This window comes from Panthera tigris, chromosome B1 (genome assembly GCF_018350195.1).
Source record: "Panthera tigris isolate Pti1 chromosome B1, P.tigris_Pti1_mat1.1, whole genome shotgun sequence".
Classification (NCBI taxonomy): Eukaryota; Metazoa; Chordata; class Mammalia; order Carnivora; family Felidae; genus Panthera; species Panthera tigris.
The window spans coordinates 76852701-76875640 of NC_056663.1; the positions used below are offsets into that span (position 1 = coordinate 76852701).

A 22940-nucleotide genomic window follows, 5' to 3' on the forward strand; every position below is an offset into this window, starting at 1 on the left:
GACTTCATGCACAGTGCAGAGCCCAAGGTGGGGCTTGAACTCACAACCCTGAGATCAAGACCTGAGCTGAGATCAAGAGTCGGACACTCAACCCACTGAGCCACCCAGCTGCTCCACAATATCTAACCTTTTAAAGAGGAATCCTTCAGTAAAAAGAATTTTTCAAAGTGAAAATGACAGCTGCAAAGCTGAAAATACTTGATTTCTTGAAAAGATAGAAACTAGAGGTGTATTACACTGAGTTGCGGTGTAACTCAGAACCACGCTAGACTTTGTGCAGGGAGGAGAATCTATACCCCTTAATGAGCAGGGGTGGGAAGTCTATGCCCAGCCTGAGACTCAGCAAATGCTCCCAAATCTCCGGGAAGAGCGGCGGTTCTCAGACCCTAGCGCACCATGGCTGGGAGGCTGGGGACAGGGCCACCTACCTGTTTCCAAACTCCTATGTCTAAGTTACAGAGCCACAGCACAAAGCAGCAGACAGTGCCCTGGTCCCTCAGCCAACTCCTTGTGGACACAGAAACAAAGACTCAGCAAACCCTCCACATTTGTTCACTTACTTAGAAGCCTCCTGATCATCTATGCCAGGCTTGTCTTTTATTGCACTAACAAGCAGAGTTAGATGTACTTTTGTGAACATGCAAAGGCGAGCAAATGCACTTAATTCACTCTACATGAAGCCAAGATGACAGGAGTTACTACCACCGCAGTAAAAGAGGCATTTTGTTTTCAGGCTAAATGGATCTATCACTTCAGTTCTCCTCTGAAGTTGGAAGAGTCTGTAAATTTCCCTCTATTCAGAGGCTCTGTTAGTGATGCTAATTTAGAGTGACATATGTAAAGTAATCCCCACTACCAGTACCCCAGGAGCTCTCTCAAACTGGAGCTAAAGTAAGATGTCTACCACCTAAGGAGACTACACCTTCCAAAAGTTATCTTTTTCAGTAAAGGGCTCAAGAGAAAGTCTTCTTGGGAACTTTCTGCATCATGGAACTTCCCCCAGGACCACCGGCAGTGTTACACTGGAAACACTGAGCAGGTCCTGCAACATTTTCTCCACCACTGTGTGTTATCTCAGCTTCAGTACTCTCCTCCACAATGGCTTGTATTCTAAGCACACAGTGAATGTTTCTGTTGGAATGTGGGAGATGGCAGCCTTTGTCTTCCAACCTCTGAACTATGCCTGTAAAATTGTCTAGGAAGGAACAATCCACTTTTTAAACTAATCATTATCGGAAGCAAAACAAAAGTAGTCCATAAAAATCTTTCCAAATGTCATCTTCCTATTTCTTAGGCAACCCACATGTAATCTTTGTTTCTAATATGTAAACTCTATAGATTACATTTGTCAGAAAAAAAATCTCTGAATGCAATATGAACGTCACTTTTATCTTGAACTGCAGTGAACTTACATTATTCAGCCATCTACCATTATTCATGTTAAGTGATTCAGGATTCTAACTCCAAATAATTTACATATGAATCATTTCATGGCAGTGGTCCACGGTTCTGAGTGAGAGTAAATAACAAAGAAAACTGCTAACTTGGCAAAGGATACCACCTTATCTTTGGCTGTGGTGGTTTTTAATGTATAAAAGGGGTAGTGGGGGTGGAGAGAGAAATGGATTAGGGAATAAACAACTCTCCCAAACTACACTCATCATCTTGTCTCCACCCACCCCAGCCCCACAAAGCAGCCCTTTCCTCCTGGCCTTCTGTCTCACTGAATGAACTTGGCTGTCCAAGTCAGACAGGAATCCCCAAGCCCTTCCCTCATCTGCTACCAACAGCCCCTCAATCCCAAATCCCTGCCAGGAGACCTTCTCAACAGCCCCTGAATCCATCCTTTCACCTCTATCCCTATTACCAATCTCTCACTTGGACCTCTAGAAATTTGCAAAAGTTTTCTCTGTCTGGAATTCCCACCCACCTCCTCCACTCCTCGGGGGAACTCCTATGTATTCCTCAGGTCTAGATTGGACCTCTCCTCCTCTAAATAGACTCCCCTACTCAACCATGGCTGAGTGAGGCACTGTTCTTACTTTCCTCAATTCCCACTGTTCCAACCACTGCTCTCATCCTGCTGTCTGGAAGCTTCTGTTCAACCTTGCTCTCCAGCAACGAGCATAGTTGTGAAATGCCTGAGTGAATAAGCACATTGCACATTGCTCTTGGCCAATGGTGACTTTCCAGGTGGTATCCACACTGCTTAATGAGTACTGCTGAGGATAATACAGTAAGAGAGAGAAAATGTTCAGATCACCCCATGTGATTTCCGTGGTAGATGTATGGAGTGGATTGAATGATGGCCACCCACAGATACCAAGGCCTAACCCCTGGAACTTGTAAATAGTACCTTATTTGGAGAAAGGGTCTTTGCAGCTGTGATTAAGGATTCTGCAATGACAAAATAACTCTGGACTATCTGGGTACCATCACAATTGTCCTTATGAAGGGAAACAGAGGGAGATTTCACAAACAGAAGAGGTAAAATAAACACATAGAAGAGAAAGTGATGTGAAGACAAGAGGCAGAGGTTGGAGCGACGTGGCCACAAGCCAAGGAATGCCATCAGCCACCAGAAGCTACTCAAAGAACAGATTTTCCTCTAGAGCACCAAAGGGAGCATGGATTTCAGACTTCTGGCCTCCAGAACTGTGAGAGAATAAATTCCTGCTGTTATAAGCCACCAAGTTTGTGGTAATTTATTCCAACAGTCTCAGGAAGCTAATACAATATACATTTGGGTTTACGTTGCGCTAGGTTCCATTACATGTAGATAATGAATACATAACTGTGGGAAGTGAAGGATGCATCCCCAAGCGAAGGATGCGGCACCATAACAGAAAGCTCAGAGCTTCATACCCTGTGCAAATTTAATAAATAATCATTTAGAATGAGTATTATTTAGACCACTAGATATGGAAGAATTCTTAAATTTACACACATCACAGCCTTCTCAACAGCGTCCATAAATGTGGCCCCACAGCACGGCTTGCAATAACCTCCTACTTAGAAGCACCTAACACATTTTCTATCCTCTGGGCCCTTGCTCAGGCCATGCAGGCCACCTGGAAGGCTTTCCTTGCTTCCTTGCTTTCCTTGTTTTCCTTGCTGCCTATTGAAATCCTCCCCACTGCTCGAGGCCCAGCTCGACTGCTTGCTCTCTGGCATCTTCACCGGTCACCTAACTTCTCTCTCATGTGCTACCTCCAAACTCCCCTAACATTCTCTACAGAACTGGTATTAATTTATATGCTAAATTACACTCTTCCTAGCAGTTTCCTGCACACACGTTACATTTTAGGAACATGAGCAAACCAATCTAACAATGTATATGGAAATTACAGAAAAGCAAACAGAAGGCCAGAAAGGTTAAACACTTTTTTCCCAGGTTCTTATTAAGTGAACAAGTGAATAAATTGAACTTGGATAGGGAACATGGCAGACTGGCTAACGTAATAGGATATGGCACCAACTAGCACAAAATTCCAATCACTGTTCTGCCTCTGTGGGACTTTTGGGAAGCTATTTAATCTGAATCTCTTTTATCAGTGAAACTGGTATATCTTGTTGAGCAAGCCATTAAAGGTAATGTGCAAAATTTTTCTATGTCCAAGCCTGGATAGATTATACATTTTAGTAAAACACAAATATCATTGTCAGCATTATTAATTTTTCTGTGTACAACCCACAAAGCAGAGGTAACTGACAATACCACAGAATATAGCTAATTCCACTATAACACCCTCTAAATTTTGTTTTTAAAGACAAATTATTTATACCATTTTTTTTCTAAAAGTAATATTTAATGGAAAAAGCAACTTATTTGGAACAAAGCAAGGGCTAAAATTATAATTTTAGAGGTGCGTGGGTAGCTCAGTTGGTTAAGCATCTGACTCTTGATTTTGGCTCAGGTTATGATCTCACAGTTCATAGGATCAAGCCACACATTGGGCTCTGCGCTGACAGCATGGAGCCTACTTGGGATTCTCTCACTCTCTCTCTCAAAATAAACTTTTTAAAAAAGTCTAAATAAATAAATAAATAAAATTATAATTTTATATAGTCAATATTGAAATAGTTGCTCAAATAAGCAAAATGTAAGAATGCAAATAGGTATATGATCATGAATTATAAAAATAGAATGACATTTAATAACAAGGAAAAACAGATCCAAATGTTTAAAGTGACCTAATCATTTGCCTCAACACTTAGTGCACCAGATTAAAAGTTTTTGCATATAAAGAGCTTTTTCTCAACTACTAAAACAGCTGCTTAAAGTTTAATCAGGTAAACAATATCCCTACCATAGCAATTATTATTATTATTATCATTATTATTTTACTTTTTTGAGTAATACAGTTGTTTAGAACTGGGCTCCCAAAATTATGACACATTCTGCCTAAAGCACACCACACCAGAAAGAGCAACACTTGCATCTGGGGAAAAGGCTTTGCAGTTAAAAATTTAATAATATTGTTAGAACAAGTAAAAGCACACAGAATTACTTAACAAAAATTAACTGTAAAAAAAACCTTATTCTTCAAAGAAAAGGGGGGGGGGGCATTTTGGATAGCCTCAGCTTCATAAGCTGTCACAGTGTGGCAAAAAAAAAAAAAAAAAAAAAAAAAAAAGATATGACAAATGTGCCTTTTGCTTTTCTGAAACTTCACCATAATAATAATACTTTAAGTTTTTTGTTAAGAATTCACAATTTTATACAAATCCAATTAAGACTAGTTTACGAGTTTCATAAATATAACATTACTATTATCACTTCAAATTCTCCTAATTATAAATTCTGAATTCCTGTGGCATATTAATAATGTTAACAGTTAATATGTGTTAAATTCCTATATACTGATACTTCTCTACATTTTTTCCATATCTTCATTCAGTTAATACTCATGATGACCTTGTGTCTTAGATTTTATTAATAACCACATCTTAGGGATTAAGTAACTTTTCCATGATAACGGAACAAAAAGAGGCATGGAACCAAGACTCAACTTTATACAATATGGCACTAGAACAGCACTGTTCAACAGAAATATAATGTGATCCACACATATCTAAATTTTCTCATATCCCCATTAAGAAATGTAAAAGTAAGCAGATAAAATAACTTATGTAACCCAATTTTTCCAAAGTATTATTGTTTCAACATGCAGTCAAATACAAAAGACATTAATGAGGTACCACATTCTTTTTTTTAAGTCTTCAAAAGTCTACTGTGTATTTTACATCTACATTTCAGTTCAGACTAGCCACATTTCAGATAGCCACATGTGTTACTGAGTTCGAGAGACTTGCTCTCTTAAATGCTATGCTACCAGAAAGTAATCTAAAAAAGTCTTTGTCATCCCTGTTATAGAATATTTTTCAAACATAATTAACTTAGCAATACTCCAGAAGCACTTCATCATTTGATCTTTCCCAGCCCAGCTTGAGAGTGGGACAGGAGAAAAAAGTTCATCTGGTGTTGGGGGGCGGGGAGGACAATTCTTCATGGTGTTTCTGCACATCTTCATCAGCTTTTGTGACAAACTATCTTCCCAAGGGTAGAGTTAGGGTCTCCCTCAGAGGTAGAGGACAGATTTGGTTCCTGACCATGGTAATAAAAATAAAGTTCTCCTCTGGGGCAAGATTTGGACAGGTTTGGCCCCTTCATAAGACTGGGGGTTTATTAAGCTTGAGGACCCTCAACTGTGATGGAAACATCTTGTGTGCACAGCGATTGCCGCAACCCTTCCGCATCACTTTTGTGGGACTTGAGAGCTACGGGGAACCAAAGCCACCTCTTGTGCCATGAGGAATAAAGTCTTCTGTCACTGACCCAGCAACCTGGTATCTTCTGCTAGAATCCATAAAGCTAGCAGGCTGATTTGTTAGTTTGAAAGCAGGGTAAAGTCTTAGACCCATCACGGTTCTTGATATATCTTCTGGGGATTGCTGGGTTTGGAAATAGGCATCTCCCAAAGAAAAGAGCTTACATTTTTGATAGCTAAGACCACATGAACTCAATTTATTGTTTTATGATTAAATTTTTGAAACAATGACAAGACAAAACAAAAACAAACAAAAAACCCCAGCTTCATAGTGCTTCCCCCATTTTTGATCAGTGGCCTATTCCTGTTAAGGCCTTGTCAATGCCCACATAAATTCCAGCAAACACCTCACACCAAGGTTTCTCAGTTTCTTTTATACAACATTTATGTATACTGTACCTTTCCACAACATTTGGCTTTGTCTATAATCTTCAGGGCAAATTCCTTTCCAGTGGACCTATGAAACAAACAGAGAAAGGCAATTTAAAGATACAAATCAAAGATACAATCATTCTTGATTTTCTCTACAGTACAAATTCAGGGAAGAAGGACTGGCTTCCTCCTCTGTACATCAGGAACAATGTTGAGTGGGGTCAGGGAGAAAGGTACCCCCCCAAAAAAAAGAAAAATCCGAAGTCACCCTGTCAATCTTCTTTTATAAATATTAATTATAATATTATTAAATAACTCACATATTAAAAATACTTACATTGTATCAGAGTTGAACAAGGAACTTCTTCCATACTAAAATCTCAAAATAGTTTTCTTAGGAGGCAGAATAAAATTAAGAAAAATGAATCAAAGTAACTGAGAACTTTCTATTACCAATATATCTTTACATTAATCTATTAATGATTAAAAAGCCCTAGACTTTCAATATCTATTTCTCAGCAAAACTCCATCTGGTGTCACTTTATCCATAGCTTTCAAGGCTTATATCTGGTAGTAAAGAGATCAGTCATTTACTCGGACATACAAATGTTGATGTTGTTATTTCACTTTTAATCACCTTTAACATAATTTAATCTGAACACGCCAAAAAATTTCCTGTAGAATAGGAAAACACTTCAACAAAGAATATAGCAGTATTCTTGGAATATATTAGTTCTCTCAAGTCCAGCTGTTTTTGCCACATAGTCAAAGTACACACTGATGAAGCTGACCTTAAAAGAATAACATTTAAATTACTTCTCCATAACATAAACCAAACACGGATTCAGATTTCTTTTTTTTAATATATATTTTACTTATTTGAGAGTGAGAGAGCATGCACACTAGAGCATGTGCAGGGGAGGGGCAGATAGAGAGGGAGAGAAAGAATCCCAAGCAGGCTCCGTGCTGTCAGCGAGAGTCCAATGTGGGGCTCAAACTCAGAAACGACAAGATCATGACCTCAGCTAAAATCAAGACTCGGAGGCTTACCCAGCTGAGCCACCCAGGCGCCCTGGACTCATACTTCTAATGAGTCTTCAGAGGTCATATTTTAGCTGCTTAATTCGTTACCTGGGAGACAAGCTGTGCACCAGGGCTAAGTCAAACAACGTAGAGGGCAGGGAAGCGTCCTCTACAAGGGGCACTGAAGCTTCACTGGAGACTGGCGAAATGGAAAAGCTGTACTTACAACTTTCTGGAAAATTCCCCACAAATAAAAATTACCACTTACAACAGGTCAGACATTGGTCTATAAACAAAAAGACTCTAATCTGAGTCTTTTCCAGTTTTTATATTGTTTAAAAAAGGCCTGGAATTTAAAAGAATGGATTTCTTACCATTTGAGAATTTAGGACTTTAAACAAAATGAAGCTGAATAAGCAAAAATATAATTTTAATACAGGCAAAAGTTGGCTGACTCGGATCTTAATAGAGTCAGAGCTCATGTATCCTGAACTACTAGTATAAACAACTCAGTATTAACTGAGAACAGTGCCTGACACAGGTAAGTGCTATATACATTTATTTTTTAAATGATTAATCTCTCACCTCAACTGCATACAAAGCAACTTCATCTTCTGTGTATATACCTGTATTTTTTCTGGTCAAACTGCCTGTGGGCTTACAAAGCAGCTGATCCTAACAGCAGACTTTTCCAGAAAGGGGGAAATAGAGATTTCCCAGGAAGGTATTTTATTCATACATTCAGGTAAGAATAGACTCTAAGGAAGAAATGTATGTGTAGGTGAACAAATGATTATCCTCACCTGTCCATGCACTCCTTGACTACTGCAAAATTCCCATCACCAATAACCTTCCCAATTTTGTATTTCTCAAGAAGAGTTGATGATTCAGAGCACCTGTTTCCATTCACACCTGCACAAAAGGATAAATGCAAAGTCTAGCAAACACATCAGCATTCATCTAGATTCCTATGTATCTGGGCAATAATAAATTGCAATGCATTCATTTTTAAGTCCATGATGAATCATTAGAAAATTTCTAAGCATATCTTCTGAGAAGAACACCTGAATCACCAATTTGCTTTTAACCTTGCTGTGGAATCTGAAACAAACATAATCAATAAACCTAACAAATTCCCCAAACATCAGCTGAAATAAGTAAAAAGGAAGCTTAACCTAAGCTTTGTAAACTTTTCTGTTAACACTCAAGAAAGGGGAAGGGGACAATGGTGGGGATTTAATCTCATCTTATAAATTTTTAAGATTTCTCCTCAGGATTTTCTAGTAAAGAAAATTCCACCCAGCTGGGATACCTGTGAAGGCTAACTCCTGCCTCCAAGTCTTCTCAAAAAGGGGAAGGGGGAGAGGCAGAAGGACAAAGTGGTTAAAATGACTACTTTTACAATGCATCTCCAGTGCCCAGCACACAGCAGACAACCAATGAAGAAACACAGTTTTGCTACCTAATTGAGAGAAAGTCTGTGTGTAGGACTTGTGAGCAGACTGCCACTAAGGAGAAAAATACGTAAGCCCAAGTGTAAAATCTGAAATTGGGTTAGCTTAATTAGAAGCAAGGAAACTTTATCTATCTTGTAGTGACTCCCACCCACTATAGCTCAATAGGCTAATTGGTGACATGATTACATCCCTGTTTAGGAAGATTGTAATTTAGCATCAAGTGGGTTTGGGTGGCCACCAAGTTCACATGGATAACTTCCTGTATAAAAGAAATCATCAGATTGAGGACTACCTTCAGGACTCATGCAACGACCAAGTTCAGGTCCACCATTTACATTCGAAGAAGATCTGCCATGTGCAGAAATCTGCTGAAAGAAGAGAGTGACCATTACTTATCAGGATAATCCTTAAAGAAAAGAAGATGCTTATACTGTGCAAAAATATAATGATACAAGAAGAGAGGAGGCATCTCTTTCTCATCTCTTCCACACACACACACACACACACACACACACACCATTAACATATCTCTTCCTTAAAGTATTTTCAATTCAGATTGGATGTCAGGAAACTTGACAGTATGTTATTCTCTTTGATACTGTTTTGCTTGTGACCTCAGGGGAATAAAGTAAAGGAAACTATCATGACACCACCGCTGAACAAGGAACTATAGGTAATTCCAAGAAATGTCAGCACGGAGTCCCCAGATCCCACCACCGCCCTGTGGCCGACCCCAGGGGGGGCCCTAAGGGGGAGCCCTTTTCTGAACTCCAGCCCCATGCCCAGCACTGTACCACCTTCCACACCTTCCTGTGGCTTCAGGATCCAGAGTGTAGCCCTGGCTCAACCCTCTTCTTTACTGACCCCAAGACAGCAAGAATTCCTCCTAAGCATGTTAAAAACTTTTACTACTAGGAACCAGAGAGAAATAAAAGATAAAACTAAAAGACAGATTCCAACTCAGTGACACTGCAGTTCCCAGTCACAAAAATATCTGTAATCCTTAAAAGAATTAAAAAACTCATATTAGGGGCGCCTGGGTGGCTCAGTCGGTTAAGTGTCTGGTTTTTGAATATTGATTGGCCCAGGCCATGATCGGGCAGCTTCGTGGGCTCAAGCCCCGTGTCAGGCTCTGTGCCAACAGGCCAGAGCCTGCTTGGGATTTCCTTTCCCTCTCTGTCCCTCCCCTGCTCATGAGAACTGCCTCTCAAAATAAATAAAACTTAAAGAAAAAAAGAAAAACTCGTATTATTCATATCATGTTTACTATTACGTATGCTTAGGGAATTTTTTTCTTTTTTTCTTTATCCCTAAGGGCTCATAGGCTTTTAAACTCAAATTTTCCTCTTTGAACTTTGTCTTTCTTTCTTTAATGATTCCTTTCAGGAGCTTCCAAGGTCAAAGGACTTACCAGATACTGAGAAGCCTCTTTGACATCTTTTGTACTGCTGTGCATACCTGCTTGCCTCGATGCCCAAGCTGTCCTGGTACCTCTGTCCCATAAAGGCTGTGCCTTATTCATCACTGCATCTCCCGTATGCAGCACAGTGCCTGGTATACACAATCCTGATTTAATACTTGCTGATCAAAAACACAAATGACACAGGGCCCACTCCCTTCCTCTGGATGAAGTAAGAACCTTGCTGAGACGGAGTTTGGTTCGAAACCCAGGAAAGCCCAATACTGATTTATACACATTGCTTCGAATAGGATCATCCAGAAGGTCTTCTGGAATAAGATATGAGTCTCAAGAATAAGAGGCATTAAAAATTGGTCTGCTTTCTCAGATCCCATGTAGCCACACCTTGTGTGGACAGTAAAACCAGCAGCAGCATGTCCTGTTGGGAAACCTAAGGCCAAGGGAAGGCAGTTCTGAGAGTCAACCAGTCAGCTCCTGTCCTGAGTGGCAACCATGCTTCTCACAAGTTCTGCCTCCTTCACTCTGACATGGAGAATAACTGTAGCAACGTGTGTACGTGCAGGGTGCCTTTCAGGCCACCCTTTATCTTGAAAACGCTACAGTCAGCTCACACTTCACCATCCACAGACTCCTCGGAGTTCAATCATTTTGTTTCTCACAAGGTAAATGGAGGACAAAGTTTTTCACGTTAGCCTTTTTGTTTTCTCCTGGTTTTGTTTTTTTGTTTTTTTTCCTGCTGAAATGAAAAGCAACTCCAGAATCAGCAGTATTCTATGTTAGAATGTTTAAAAGGTAGATTGTTTAAAACTAAAGCCCAGAGAGGCGGCTTAAAGGGAAGCCGAAAAGAAAACTACAAGGTTCTTCAGTCAGTTCTGTTTCCACAGCTACCCAGCTGGTCCTGGTCCTCCTCGGGCTTCTCCTGGAGCCTCATCAAAAGCCTCCTTAGTTACTTTCAGTTTCAGCCACATTCCACACAGGATTGCCAGGAAACTTCTGCAAGCGTAGTTCTGGTATGACCCCTACGATTGATCTAAAACCTCAGTGGGTCTTTGTGACCAACAGAATAACACCAATAGGATAATCCCATGATTTGTCTCCCTACCTACCTATCCAATTTGTTTCCCACCACTTTTTATCATGCATTTTATACATTAAATGAATCTTTTTTTAAAGTTGCTTAAACTTCTTAAATCTTAATTTTCTACTTTGAATATAGGGGTAGTAGCAGCTCCTAGCTCAAAGATTTGCAAGTAAATTTAAATGAGCTCATACATGTAAACACATTTAGCATGTCAACTCACTGACATGTAATTAAGTCATTATTAGTTATTAGTATACCTTTCCTTAAAATATAGTAAGTACAAAATAATAAATTAGTCATTATTATATTACATATATGTGATATATATTATATATAAGTCATTATTAGTTATTAGTATACCTTTCCTTAAAATATCTAGCATAGAGCCTAGAATCCAGTGACTGAGAATTGTTTTCCAACTACTGAATGTACAATGGCTATAAGAGCTCTTTTGCTACATAATTCATTCCTCTTCTAATCTAACCCTTCGTAGACTGAAAACAGTCAGTCAAGTGAATAAGAGATCCAAATTAAATTCATATTAGCCAGGGGCGCCTGGGTGGCTCAGTCAGTTAGGCATCTGACTTCAGCTCAGGTCATGATCTCAGGGTTTGTGAGTTTAAGCCTCATGTCAGGGTCTGTGCTGACAGCTCAGCTTTGGATTCCGTGTCTCCCTCTCTCTTTCCACCCCTCCCCCACTTGCACACGCGCTGTCTCTCATAAGTGAATAAACATTAAAAAAAACTTTAAAAAATTCATATCAGCCAAATTCTTAATGGAATAAAGACAAGAAGAATGTCATTTTGGAGAAAGTATATCCCAAAAAATAAATGGAAAGATCCCTTTTTATTTTTAAAGTTTATTTATTGGGGTGCCTGGGTGGCTCGGTCAGTTAAATGCCCGACTTTGGCTCAGATCATGATTTCATGGTCTGTGAGTTGGAGCACTGCATCAGACTCTATGCTGACAGCTCAGAACCTTGGTCCTGCTCTGGATTCTGTGTCTCCTCTCTCTGCTCCTCCCCTGCTCGCACTCTGTGTCTTCCTTTCTCTCAAAAATAAACACTAAAAAATTTTTTTAAATGAAGTTTATTTTGAGAGAGACACAGACAGCATGAATGGGAGAGGGGCAGAGAGAGAGAGAGAGAGAGGCAGAGAGAGAATCCCAAGCAGGCTCCACACTTTCAGCACAGAGCCTGATGTGGGGCTCAAACTCACAAACCATGAAATCGTGACCTGAGCTGAAATCAAGAGTCTGACTGAGACACCCATGTGCCCTGGAAAGATCCCTTTTGATCACTGCTCACCCCCAGATTACAGTGATGGGGGAGGGGGACTGTTAATACCTGGAAACAGCAGGGGCAGTGACCATCTTATCTGCATGTCTAAATTTCACAGCCCAGAATGGGGCAGCCCCACACCCTCAGGCCACAGCTGGCTGAGTCAGGCCTGGGTGCTGAGCAGAAACCATCTCTCCTCCAAACACTCTGAGCCTATGGAGGTGTGCAGTATGTAGGCCTCATGGCCACTGCTGAAGTCCTCAGACTTGCCTTTGTGCCTGCCTTCCCCCCACCTGCTTGCTTGCTTAGCTCTCCTGGAAGCAGATAGCTTTCTTCTAATAAGCCCCTTTCTTGAGCTAATTTGAGTACATTTTGGTTCACTGAAAGCTGATGTGTTCTAACTCAAGGCTTCTCTAAGAGGGAACTCTTGGAAGGGACTAAAATGCAGGCATTTTTACCTCCATATACATTTTCACATGGATGAGTGACTCCTCAGAGTGTTTACTAATTGAGTTCCTGTGAAGCACTGTAACTTTCCCAGTGTTTGTTTTGATTAACCCCCCAACACTGACCTATTCTGAATCCCAGGAATTCAGTAACAGTCCAGCAACTGCAAACATGGTTTATGTTGGGATTCAGAGGCAGCAAAGAACAAGGAAAGAGACCAGGAGACAGAGCAGGTGTGGGAACTGGTTCCCTAGTAACTAAAGAGAGCAGGACCTAGGCTGAAGCCTGAGCAGGGGAAGTGCCCGGGGCGGGGGGGGGGGGGGGGGCAATGAAATGATACTTTCAGGAGTACCTGACAAAGGTTTCACTAAATCACCAGGAAGTGTAGACTTCTTAGCAAATACTGATGGCAAGAAGGGCATTTTTCAAAACTCTCAAACTGAAATTTTTTTAAGTGCTAAACCTCAAGCAATTACCAAAACAAAACCAAAAACCTCTGTAGAGTTAACAGGAGTGACATATCTAATTACCTATCCAAATAATGTTCCTTTATTTGAAAATAAAGCTTGGAAAATGAAACCACAAAGGGGAGTCATTTTATTACAGCACATCTGAATAGACAGGGACATGATTTGACACAGCAACAGCTTTCCTTTCCTCCCTCAGCAATAATCTAGGCTGAATTGTTAGAGAATATAAAGATGAAGGGACACGATCATTACCGCCCAGAGGTTTACAATCTTATAAGGAGACACATGTACATGCTTAAAACCTTTCTGGGAAACCTCTTCATTCCAAGAAATGGTTGCTAAGGTTCTGATGATTACAAAGGACTCTGAACACCTGTGAGAGGCAGCCATTTTACTAAGGCATGAATCTGGGCTTGTAATGCTTGAATCACACAGCTAGTGATTAAGTTCACTTGACCCCCCAGCAAAGAAGCTTGGTGCTCCAAGGGTACAAGAAAAGCTGGGTATTCACCAAGATCCCTGGACAGATCCCTGGCAAATGTGAAGTGTCTATTGTGCAGCATAAAGCAAAGCATTCCCAGTGCCCTGAGAGGCATGCAGACAAAGAGCAATGAAAATGCAGGGGATGAAGCTAGGACTACAAAATTCACAGTTTCCCAGGCACAATTTATGTATTTCCCTGTCCCTCTTAAGAATTATTCTCTTATTGAAGCAAGGATTGAATTAGCACCAGAGAGATTAAAATTTGGTGTTCTTGATTAAACCTGTCCCATTCCTATTGTCGAACTAACAATTTTTATTAAAATCTCTTAAAATGCTAATGAGCATTTATGCTTCCATCAGCAACTATGATGCTGAGACAGCACAAAGAAGTGCCTACACGCTTCATGTTAGCGAGATCCTCCTCAATAAAGCCTAAATGGATGGCAGCATCTGGGCTCTTTCAAGATTATCTTCTATAATTACTAACTGGTTCAAAAAGATGTGATTATATTTAGGGGTGGGGAGTCAGGGGGGGCATGTTTCCTAATGAGGCCCTGATTGGTCAAGGAGGGAAGGGGATGTAAAAGACCATGGAGATGTTTCTGAGAACATTATGTGACCAGGCTCCACGGCCCCATCTGGCAGCAGCAGGTCCATTTTTATGAGTAACCAAGGAAAGGAAACACATAAGAACCTGCTTCTGCTAAGAACATTTTTATTTTATTTTATTTTATTTTATCTTATTTTATTTTATTTATTTTTTATTCTATTCTATCTTATCTTTTTATTTTAAGAAAATTCAGTTCCTCAGTTGCACTAGCCATATTTCAGGTGCCTAACAGCCACACATGTCTGGTGACTACTGTATTGGACAATGCGGATACGGACATTTCCCATCATCTCCCATCATCTCAGAATGTTCTACTGAAAAGCACTAGGTTAAGCACTTTAAAGATATATATATGTATATTTATTTTCTTTCTTTTAACTGAAGTATAGTTGATGTGCAACATTACATTAGCTTTATGTGTACAACATAGTGATCTGACATTTATATACATTATAAAATGCTCAATACAATAAGTACAGTTACTATCTGTTATCATACAGAGTTATTACAATATTATTGACTATATTTCCTAGCTTATACTTTACCTCTTAATCTCCTTCACCTATTTCACCATCTCCCAATTCCCTTCCCTTCTGGCAACCACCAGTTTGTTCTCTGTACTTATGAGTCTATTTCTATTTTGTTCAGTTCTGCTGAAAACTTTAAAAGACTTGGGGTACCTCAGTGGCTCAGTTGGTTAAACATCCGACTTCGGCTCAGGTCATGATCTCATAATTCGTATGTTTGAGCCCCATGTCGGGCTCTGTGCTGACAGCTCAGAGCCTGAAGCCTGCTTTGCATTCTGTCTCCCTCTCTCTGCATTACTTCCCAACTTGCACTCTGTTTCTCTCTCTCTCTCTCTCAAACATAAAGATTTTTTTTAAAAATTTTTAAAAACTTGAAAAGACTTGAAAATAGAGCAGAAAAAGTCTAAGGTGTTCTCAACTGCTAGCACCATTAAAAAAAGCATTCATGGCTGACTGAGTAAATGCTAAATCAGTAACATTTCAGCTTTCTACATTTAGGTAAGAAATCAAGTCAGAGTGTCCTACGTTAAATTTCTTTGGTAAGTAGATTGTTACAACTTCCACAAAACTTAAAATTTAAAGAGAAACGTTAGGTACTACACTAAAAATGTAAAGCTTTATTCAAAAATGGGCAATTCTCAAAAAAAAGTAGAAATGACTATATCAATGGATTATAGCATATTGAGTTTCGAGTATAATGCTGGACACTATTTAATTCTGACTTTTAATAAAAGGAAACACTTGAGCAGAATCTAGGAGATATTGTATAATGAGTCGACTTTCTTGATGCATCTTGGGAAATGGCACCCTGATTCAATTTTTAATTGGCCTACTGCAGGGGTCAGATATATTTTCTGCAAAAGGCTAGAGAGTAGGGGTGCCTGGGTAGCTCCGTTGGTTGAGTGTCCAGCTCTTAGCTTTAGCTCAGGTCATGATCTCAAGATTCACAGGTTCAAGCCTCATGTCGAGCCCCACCGTGTCTGGCTCAGCACTGACAGCATGGAGCCTGCTTGGAATTCTCTGCCTTTCTCTCTCCCTGTCCTTCCCTGCTTGTGCATACTCTCTCTCAAAAATAAATAAACAATAAACAAACAAACTTTTAAAAATAAAGGCTACAGAGTAATATTTTAGGCTTTGTGGTATGGTCTGTATCACAATTACTCAGCTCTCCTATTGTAGAATGAAAGCAGCCCCAGACCACATGTAAACGGAGTGTGTGGCTGTGTTCCAGTAAAACTGAATTTAGAAAATCAGGCTGTGGGCCGAATTTAGCCAGCAATAAACTCTTTGTCCGCAAGAACCTTCTTAGGAATCTAATTCTTACACTTTCATACTCTAGAACAGAATAACCCTCAGGGTCTGTCTGTTGCTGTAAAGCAGTGTTTCTCTGGCCTTGGCTGTACATTAGGATCACCTGGGATGATCCAACATCTTCTATTGCTGGGTTGCAACCCAGAGTAAAGAATCCCTGGGGTAGAGTGTGGGTATCTGTATTTTTTTGAGCTCCACAGATGATCTAATGTGTGGCCAAGTTTGAGAACCTCTTTGGAGGAAGGTTCTGGCAGCAACTTTAATTCTTCAGCCACCTTAAGTTCTCTCTGTCACTCATCCAACAATCTAACCATTGCAAGTTATCTACTGCCAAAGAACAACTTTCTCTTTGTAAGAAAAGGAAAGAAGACACTTATTACAGTTTATTGAATGCCTACTTTGTGGCAAGTCCTAAAATGAGTACCTTATATGTTATGAATTAGGTATTATAATCTCCATTGATATGTGAAGAAACCAAAACTCAGAGAGGTTATATAACTTGCCCAAATGCCACAGCAAATGCAGAGTCAGAATCTAAACCCAGATCTGACTCCAGAGCCCAGGAGCTATTTGGCTATTCTCACAATGTCCCCTCCTCTGAGAACACAAAGTCCTCCAAGGCTATTAAATTAATATAGGGATGCCACCCAGTATAAGACCCACTCATTAAAATATTCATTGTGGTATATTTAGAATGTGCTTTCAGATTACAGAACTATAGTCACATCCTTATAATTTATTCAAATAATGTACCAATTCACAGCCTTTCCTCATATAAAGAGAACTTTAGAAAAATTTTTTTTCTTTAAAAAGATAACCTCTGAAATGTATTGAAGATTGTTTTAAGTCAGTATATTAGGTACTACTTGTAAATAGATTTACTTCCATTATCATTTTTGTGGATTTAATATTTTAAAAACATCAATTCCATTAAAAAAGAAAGCCAGTATGAATTACAATAAATGCTAAATTAAAAATGCATTTAATAACATAAATCTTCCAAAGAAGATATACAGATGGCCAATAGACACAAGAAAAGATGTTCAATGTCACTAATCATCAGGGAAATGCAAATCAAAACTGCAATGAAGTATCACCACACACCTATCAGAATGGCTAAAATAAAAAACACAAGAAACAAGTGTTGGTGAGGATGTGGAGAAAAAGTACCCCTCATTCACTGTTGGTAGAAATGCAAGCTGGTGCAGACACTGTGAAAAACAATATAGATATTCCTTAAAAAATTAAAAATAAGGGAACTTAGGTGGCTTAGTCGGTTGACCGCCCAACTTTTGATTTCAGCTGAGGTTGTGATCTCATGATTGTGGGATCAAGCCCTGCATCAGGCTCCACACTGAGCATACAACCTGCTTAATATTCCCTCTCTCTCCCTCTGCCCCTCTCTCCCACTGTCTCTAATAATAATAATAATAATAATAATAACAACAACAACAACAACAACAACAGAATTACTCCATGACCCATTAATTCCACTAGTGGGTATATACCCAAAGAAAACGAAAACACTAAGTCAAAAAGATATACGCATCCTTATGTTTACTGCAGCATTATTAACAACAGCCAAGATATGGAATTAACCCAAGTATCTATGATAAATGAATGGATAAAGAACATGTAGTGTATATATATATATATATACACAATGGAATATTATTCGGTCATAGAATGAAATATTGCCACTCGCAACAATATGGATGGATCTAGAGGGTAAAATGCTAAGTGAGATAAGTCAGAGAAAGACATACCATATGATTTCACTCATAAATGGAATTTAAGAAACAAAACAAATGGAGAAAGAAAGAGACAAAAAAAACCCAGACTCTCAAATAAAGAGAATTGGTGATTACCAAAGGGGAGGCTGGTAGAGGGATGGGTGAAACAGGTAAAGGGGATTAAGAGTAGACTTACTGTGATGAACATTGATTAATGTAATAGAATTATTGACTCATCATATTGTATGCCTGAAACTGATGTAACACCATGTTAATTACATTTGGATTTTAAGAATTAAAATAAAAACAAGAAATCTTTATCACTTTTATACTGGATTTGTGATAATTCACTCTGAAATACTTCATTATTAGTAATGAGATATGAGAACAATTAATGTGAATCAATACCTAAAAGCTAGTAATATACAAAATGTATTCTTATCTGTAGCCATACCTTAGACTTGTTTTCATTTGGCAAAATTAGTGGTGCTTGATATTTGTGATTGGTTAATAGTGGTAAATAGTGAATTGTCCAACTACAGAGAACACACAGCCTGTACATGTACAATTCAACAGTCTCTGAAAGGGGCTGTCTGTTCCTTTGAGTATCCCTGCTATCTCAGTCGACCACACGGTCCACCAAAACCAGCATAGATTCTCTGCATATCCTTACCAGTGAGCCTTTCATACCAATTGTTGCTTACTGGATTTTTAAGCAACAGACATGTGGTAAACCATGCCTACCTGCTAAAAATGTCTGTATGCTTTCACTGTGAGGTCTCACCAATTTCTAGGATGCCAGGGTGCTAGGAGAGGTGCCTGACTCTTCAGCTCAAACTATGGAAATTACCACAGTCAGTCACCAGCACAGACCAATTTAAATGCTACAACGTCTAAGTCTTAATTCCATCCAATTATCTTTAATATACTACCAAGAAGAGTTTCTGATGGCTCACTTTCATGAATAAGGGAGCATTTAAGATTAACACAGGAGTTGCTTATATTCAAATAAAATTCTTAAAATTGATCGTATTTATACACTGATTTGCTTGGCAAACTCTCCCTCCAGCCCCACAAAGGTGGGCTTCAGCCCAGTTGAGCGATTTACCCACCAAATTCCTCTATTTACTGAGCAACCACAATGTGCAAATCGCCGTCCTGAAACAGTGAGATTCTTAATGATGATTTATTTTGTTAGGCCACTGAAGTCTTCAAAACTGCTTAGTCCCTCTTCTGTTTTTGTTTCTGTCTACAAAATCAATTACATTCAGAGATGAAGTCACCACCCAGCATTTCGGGGTAATAAAAAGTATAAAAGTAGTCAGTCTCTCAGTACTGAAGATTATTAACTAGCTTTAAATACCAGAGAAAAACCAAAGCTCCAGGGAAAAGCAAAAACGTCTAAGGTCAGCAGCTACTGTGGATTTACATTTCACAGCTTCGAAAAGAAGTTTTGAAGTTCAGGAGGTCAGAGAGTTGCATTTTAGCTCTGCCAATCAGTATGAGATACTACCAGCCCTTTCATCACACTTCACAAATCTGGAAAATCTTTCACCACCAGCAGACCCAGGAGACATCATCAGATAAAATATCAGCACATCAGACGGTTTATAATCTCAAGATGTTGGATAGTGTTCCAAATGTACTTTTTTTTTTTTTTTCCTTTCTTCTTTCAACCAACAAGAATACTCACAGTAGACAGCCTCTGGGCATACACTTCAGCATCAAAATGTGAGACATTTTATCCCTCAGTGTCCACAGATGTGCCCCTGACTCTGAAGCCTTAAGTTACTACAGCCTTGAAAATCCTAAACTGGGACATGGGTGATGAATGAAATTCCAGGGAAATGCTTTCTTCATCCATCTGGCAGCTGATGACACATTTAGTACTCTTTATTGCCTATCTGTCCCAAAGAAAATGCTGTGATTTAAGCACAGAAAATATTCCCACAGGGAAAGTTATCAGCTAGATCGAAGGGACTGTGAGGAGCTTGGGCAGAGGAAACAGGAGATCATGGGCTGAGGACAAGAGGAAGATGAGGATTAAGAAGAAAACATCAGTGGTGGTGGGATTCTAGAATTTGAAGGGGAGATAAAAGAATGGGCAGGGAGTGATCAGTAGGAACAAAAGACTGGGAGAAGAGAAAAGCAGCAACATTGATACTGAGAGAGACTTTTGTGGCCCTCAAAAAGGAGAATGGACAGAACCTATTGAGGGAACAGGGGAAGCCTAAGAAAGAAATTTTGGGTGGCTGATAAAGAGATGAAAGCAGAGAGAATAGGTGTGGCCTCCAAAATGGTTCCCCTGAGCCTCACCTCCTGATTTTCATGCCCTAATACAGACCCTTCCCATGCAGAACTGAGCTGACAAGTGACTACTAAGCTCTTATGGAAATGATGGCGTCTGACTTCCAAGACTAGGTTAAAGACAGGAGGGCTTCTGCATGGCATTCTCTTTTAGATCATATGCTTTGAAGAAACCCAGCTGCCATGTTCTGAGGATACTCAAGCCAACTTATGGAGAGGTCCACATGGCGAGGAACTGAGGCATCCTGCCAACAGCCAGCACCAACCTGCCACCACATGAGTGAGTCACCTTGGAAGGAGGTCCTCCATTCCCAGCAGGGTCTTCAGGTAACTAGCTCTGGTGCACACCCTGACTACAAGCTCATCAAAGATCTTAAGCCAGAGCCACCTAGTTAAACTGTTCCTGGATTCCTGACCCACAAGAACTATGCAAGATGATAATTTATTTTAATTTTTTTAATGTTTATTTATTTTTGAGAGAGAGAAAGAGAGACACAGAATGTGAGTGGGGGGAAGGACAGAGAGAGAGGGAGACACAGAATCTGAAGCAAGCTCTAGGCTCTGAGCTGTCAGCACAGAGCCCAACATGGGGCTCGAACCCACAAACTGCGAGATCATGACCTGAGCCGAAGTTGACACTTACTTAACCAGTTGTGCCATCCAGGCACCCAGAGACAATAATTTTTTATGGCTATTTTAAGCTGCTAAATTTTGAGATAGCTTGTTACTAAGTTGCCTCACAGAGTACTAATGGAGTCAGACTATATAAAGAGGACAGGAAAACAGAGATGAAGGATAGAGTCAGGAAGGCAATTCATAAGAGAGAAAAGCAGAGGAGGTAATACAATCTGAAGTCTGACTTCTCACTTCTTCTTCCCTTCTTACATATTACTGCTTGTTAAATTTTTTCTTTGTAGGTAAAACTTCCTTCATATGAACGCTGAACCTGGAAATCCCAAGGCTTACAATAAGAAAGAACAGCAAAGCTATTCTAAGCGTTTTCCCTATATTTAATTAATGCCAACCCTGTGTTCTAGGTCCTATTAGTCCTTTTCTCACAGATAAGGGTGATATGACTTACTGGAGATCATACAGCTAGTGAGTGGCCAAGCCAAGATCAAACCCAGAAACTCTAGTTTCAGAGCTCATGCTTTAACCTCTATACTATCTTATGTCCTTCTCCAAATGGAGGCATCTAAGCACAAATGAGCTCTGGGCTTCATTCTTTGATACTGTCCTTCTATGTAACTACATACTATGGGTTGCCGCATCTGCCTTAATCCTCTGGCCTGAGTGGGCAAGAGATTTGTCTTGGTTCCCTTTAGCTTAACTGGTTCAAACTGAAACACTCACAGAAAATTTTAATTATTAAGGAGGACTAAAGAAGAACAAAAGCCTAGTACAACCTGGCATGAATTGGCCTTACTAAAAAGGCCTTTGGGCTTCCCCAAGTGTCTGACTGTAGTAGGTAGCCTGGGGTCAAGATAAAGCCTGATGTGTCATGAAGGCAGCTTGGTTCTGGCCTGCAGAACTACCTCCTTCCCAGGTGACCACCACCACCAGTGGTCTTGTCCTAGGAAAGCCAGTTTCCCTAAATCTATACAAAAGGAAAACCAAGTTCTATTACCTACAGACTAGGTTTTGGGGAAATGGTCTAATAGAGACCTCCTAAGTAGCCCTAGCAACTCATTTTATGACTTTTTGGTCTAACCACGTTGTTTCTAGTCATCTGTTTAATACACTGGCCTTGCTTTCTCACTGCGTCTTTTTAAAAAAAAAAAATTTTTTTTTTTAACATTTTTTATTTTATTTTTGAGACAGGGAGAGACAGAGCATGAATAGGGGAGGGGCAGAGAGAGAGGGAGACACAGAATCTGAAACAGGCTCCAGGCTCTGAGCTGTCAGCACAGAGCCTGACACAGGGCTCGAACTCACGGACTGCGAGATCATGACCTGAGCCGAAGTCGGACGCTTAACCGACTGAGCCACCCAGGCGCCCCTCTCACTGAGTCTTTAGAGGCTAGTAATGGTGATAAGCATGGGCTCTGTTTTCAAACCGCATTTACACTACTATCCTCGCAATGTGGCTTCCATGACAGGACCACCATGTAACATTATCTCATATCCAGGTACCCATGTGTTTGCTGGGCCTGGACTACACTATCTTGTTCCAGCCTATGTCAATCTTGACAATACTCAGCTCGATTTCTGGCTTAAAGAAAACCAATAACCCTAACCTCTTGTGAACTTTGTCATTTTACTACAGCTTCATGGGGTCAAGGTAGAAGTGCTAGGTACTTCTCTATCTTTCTACCTCCCTTCATCTACCTCTCCCCCACCCCAGGACTGCCTCTCCCTTTTCCCCAACCACCCCCACCCCCATTCCTTTTCTGATATCTCAACCCATTTTTATTCAGAGCATTTATGCATGTCTAAACCCAGATACTCAGTAAGAAAGTCATCCCCAGCACTAACCCCTCCTAAAAGACCTGTGCATAGCTTTTCCATAATAATCATACCAACTTCCTCCTGAGATGCCTGGGCTGCAGTCATTCAGGAGGATCCTCCAGTAATGGAGGGAAAGTCAGA

General features: G+C 40.0%; 1 protein-coding gene across 7 annotated transcripts in view; it reads right to left on the reverse strand.

Moving 5' to 3' along the window:
* Window positions 1-22940, reverse strand: part of DCLK2 (doublecortin like kinase 2) — a 151172-nt gene that overhangs the window by 23789 nt on the left and 104443 nt on the right. For 4 of the 7 annotated variants that reach the window (XR_006216734.1, XM_042983785.1, XM_042983788.1 and 1 more), the window contains 3 exons: window positions 8976-9051; window positions 8030-8138; window positions 6231-6288 (listed from right to left, as the gene is read on the reverse strand). Coding sequence is in view for 5 of the 7 variants with exons in the window: in XM_042983785.1 (XP_042839719.1) it covers window positions 6231-6288; window positions 8030-8138; window positions 8976-9051 (243 nt within the window). In the remaining 2 variants the exon portion in view is untranslated. The remainder of the gene's footprint in view (window positions 1-6230; window positions 6289-8029; window positions 8139-8975; window positions 9052-22940) is intronic. The other 3 variants (XR_006216735.1, XM_042983786.1, XM_042983789.1) reach the window with 1 other exon arrangement.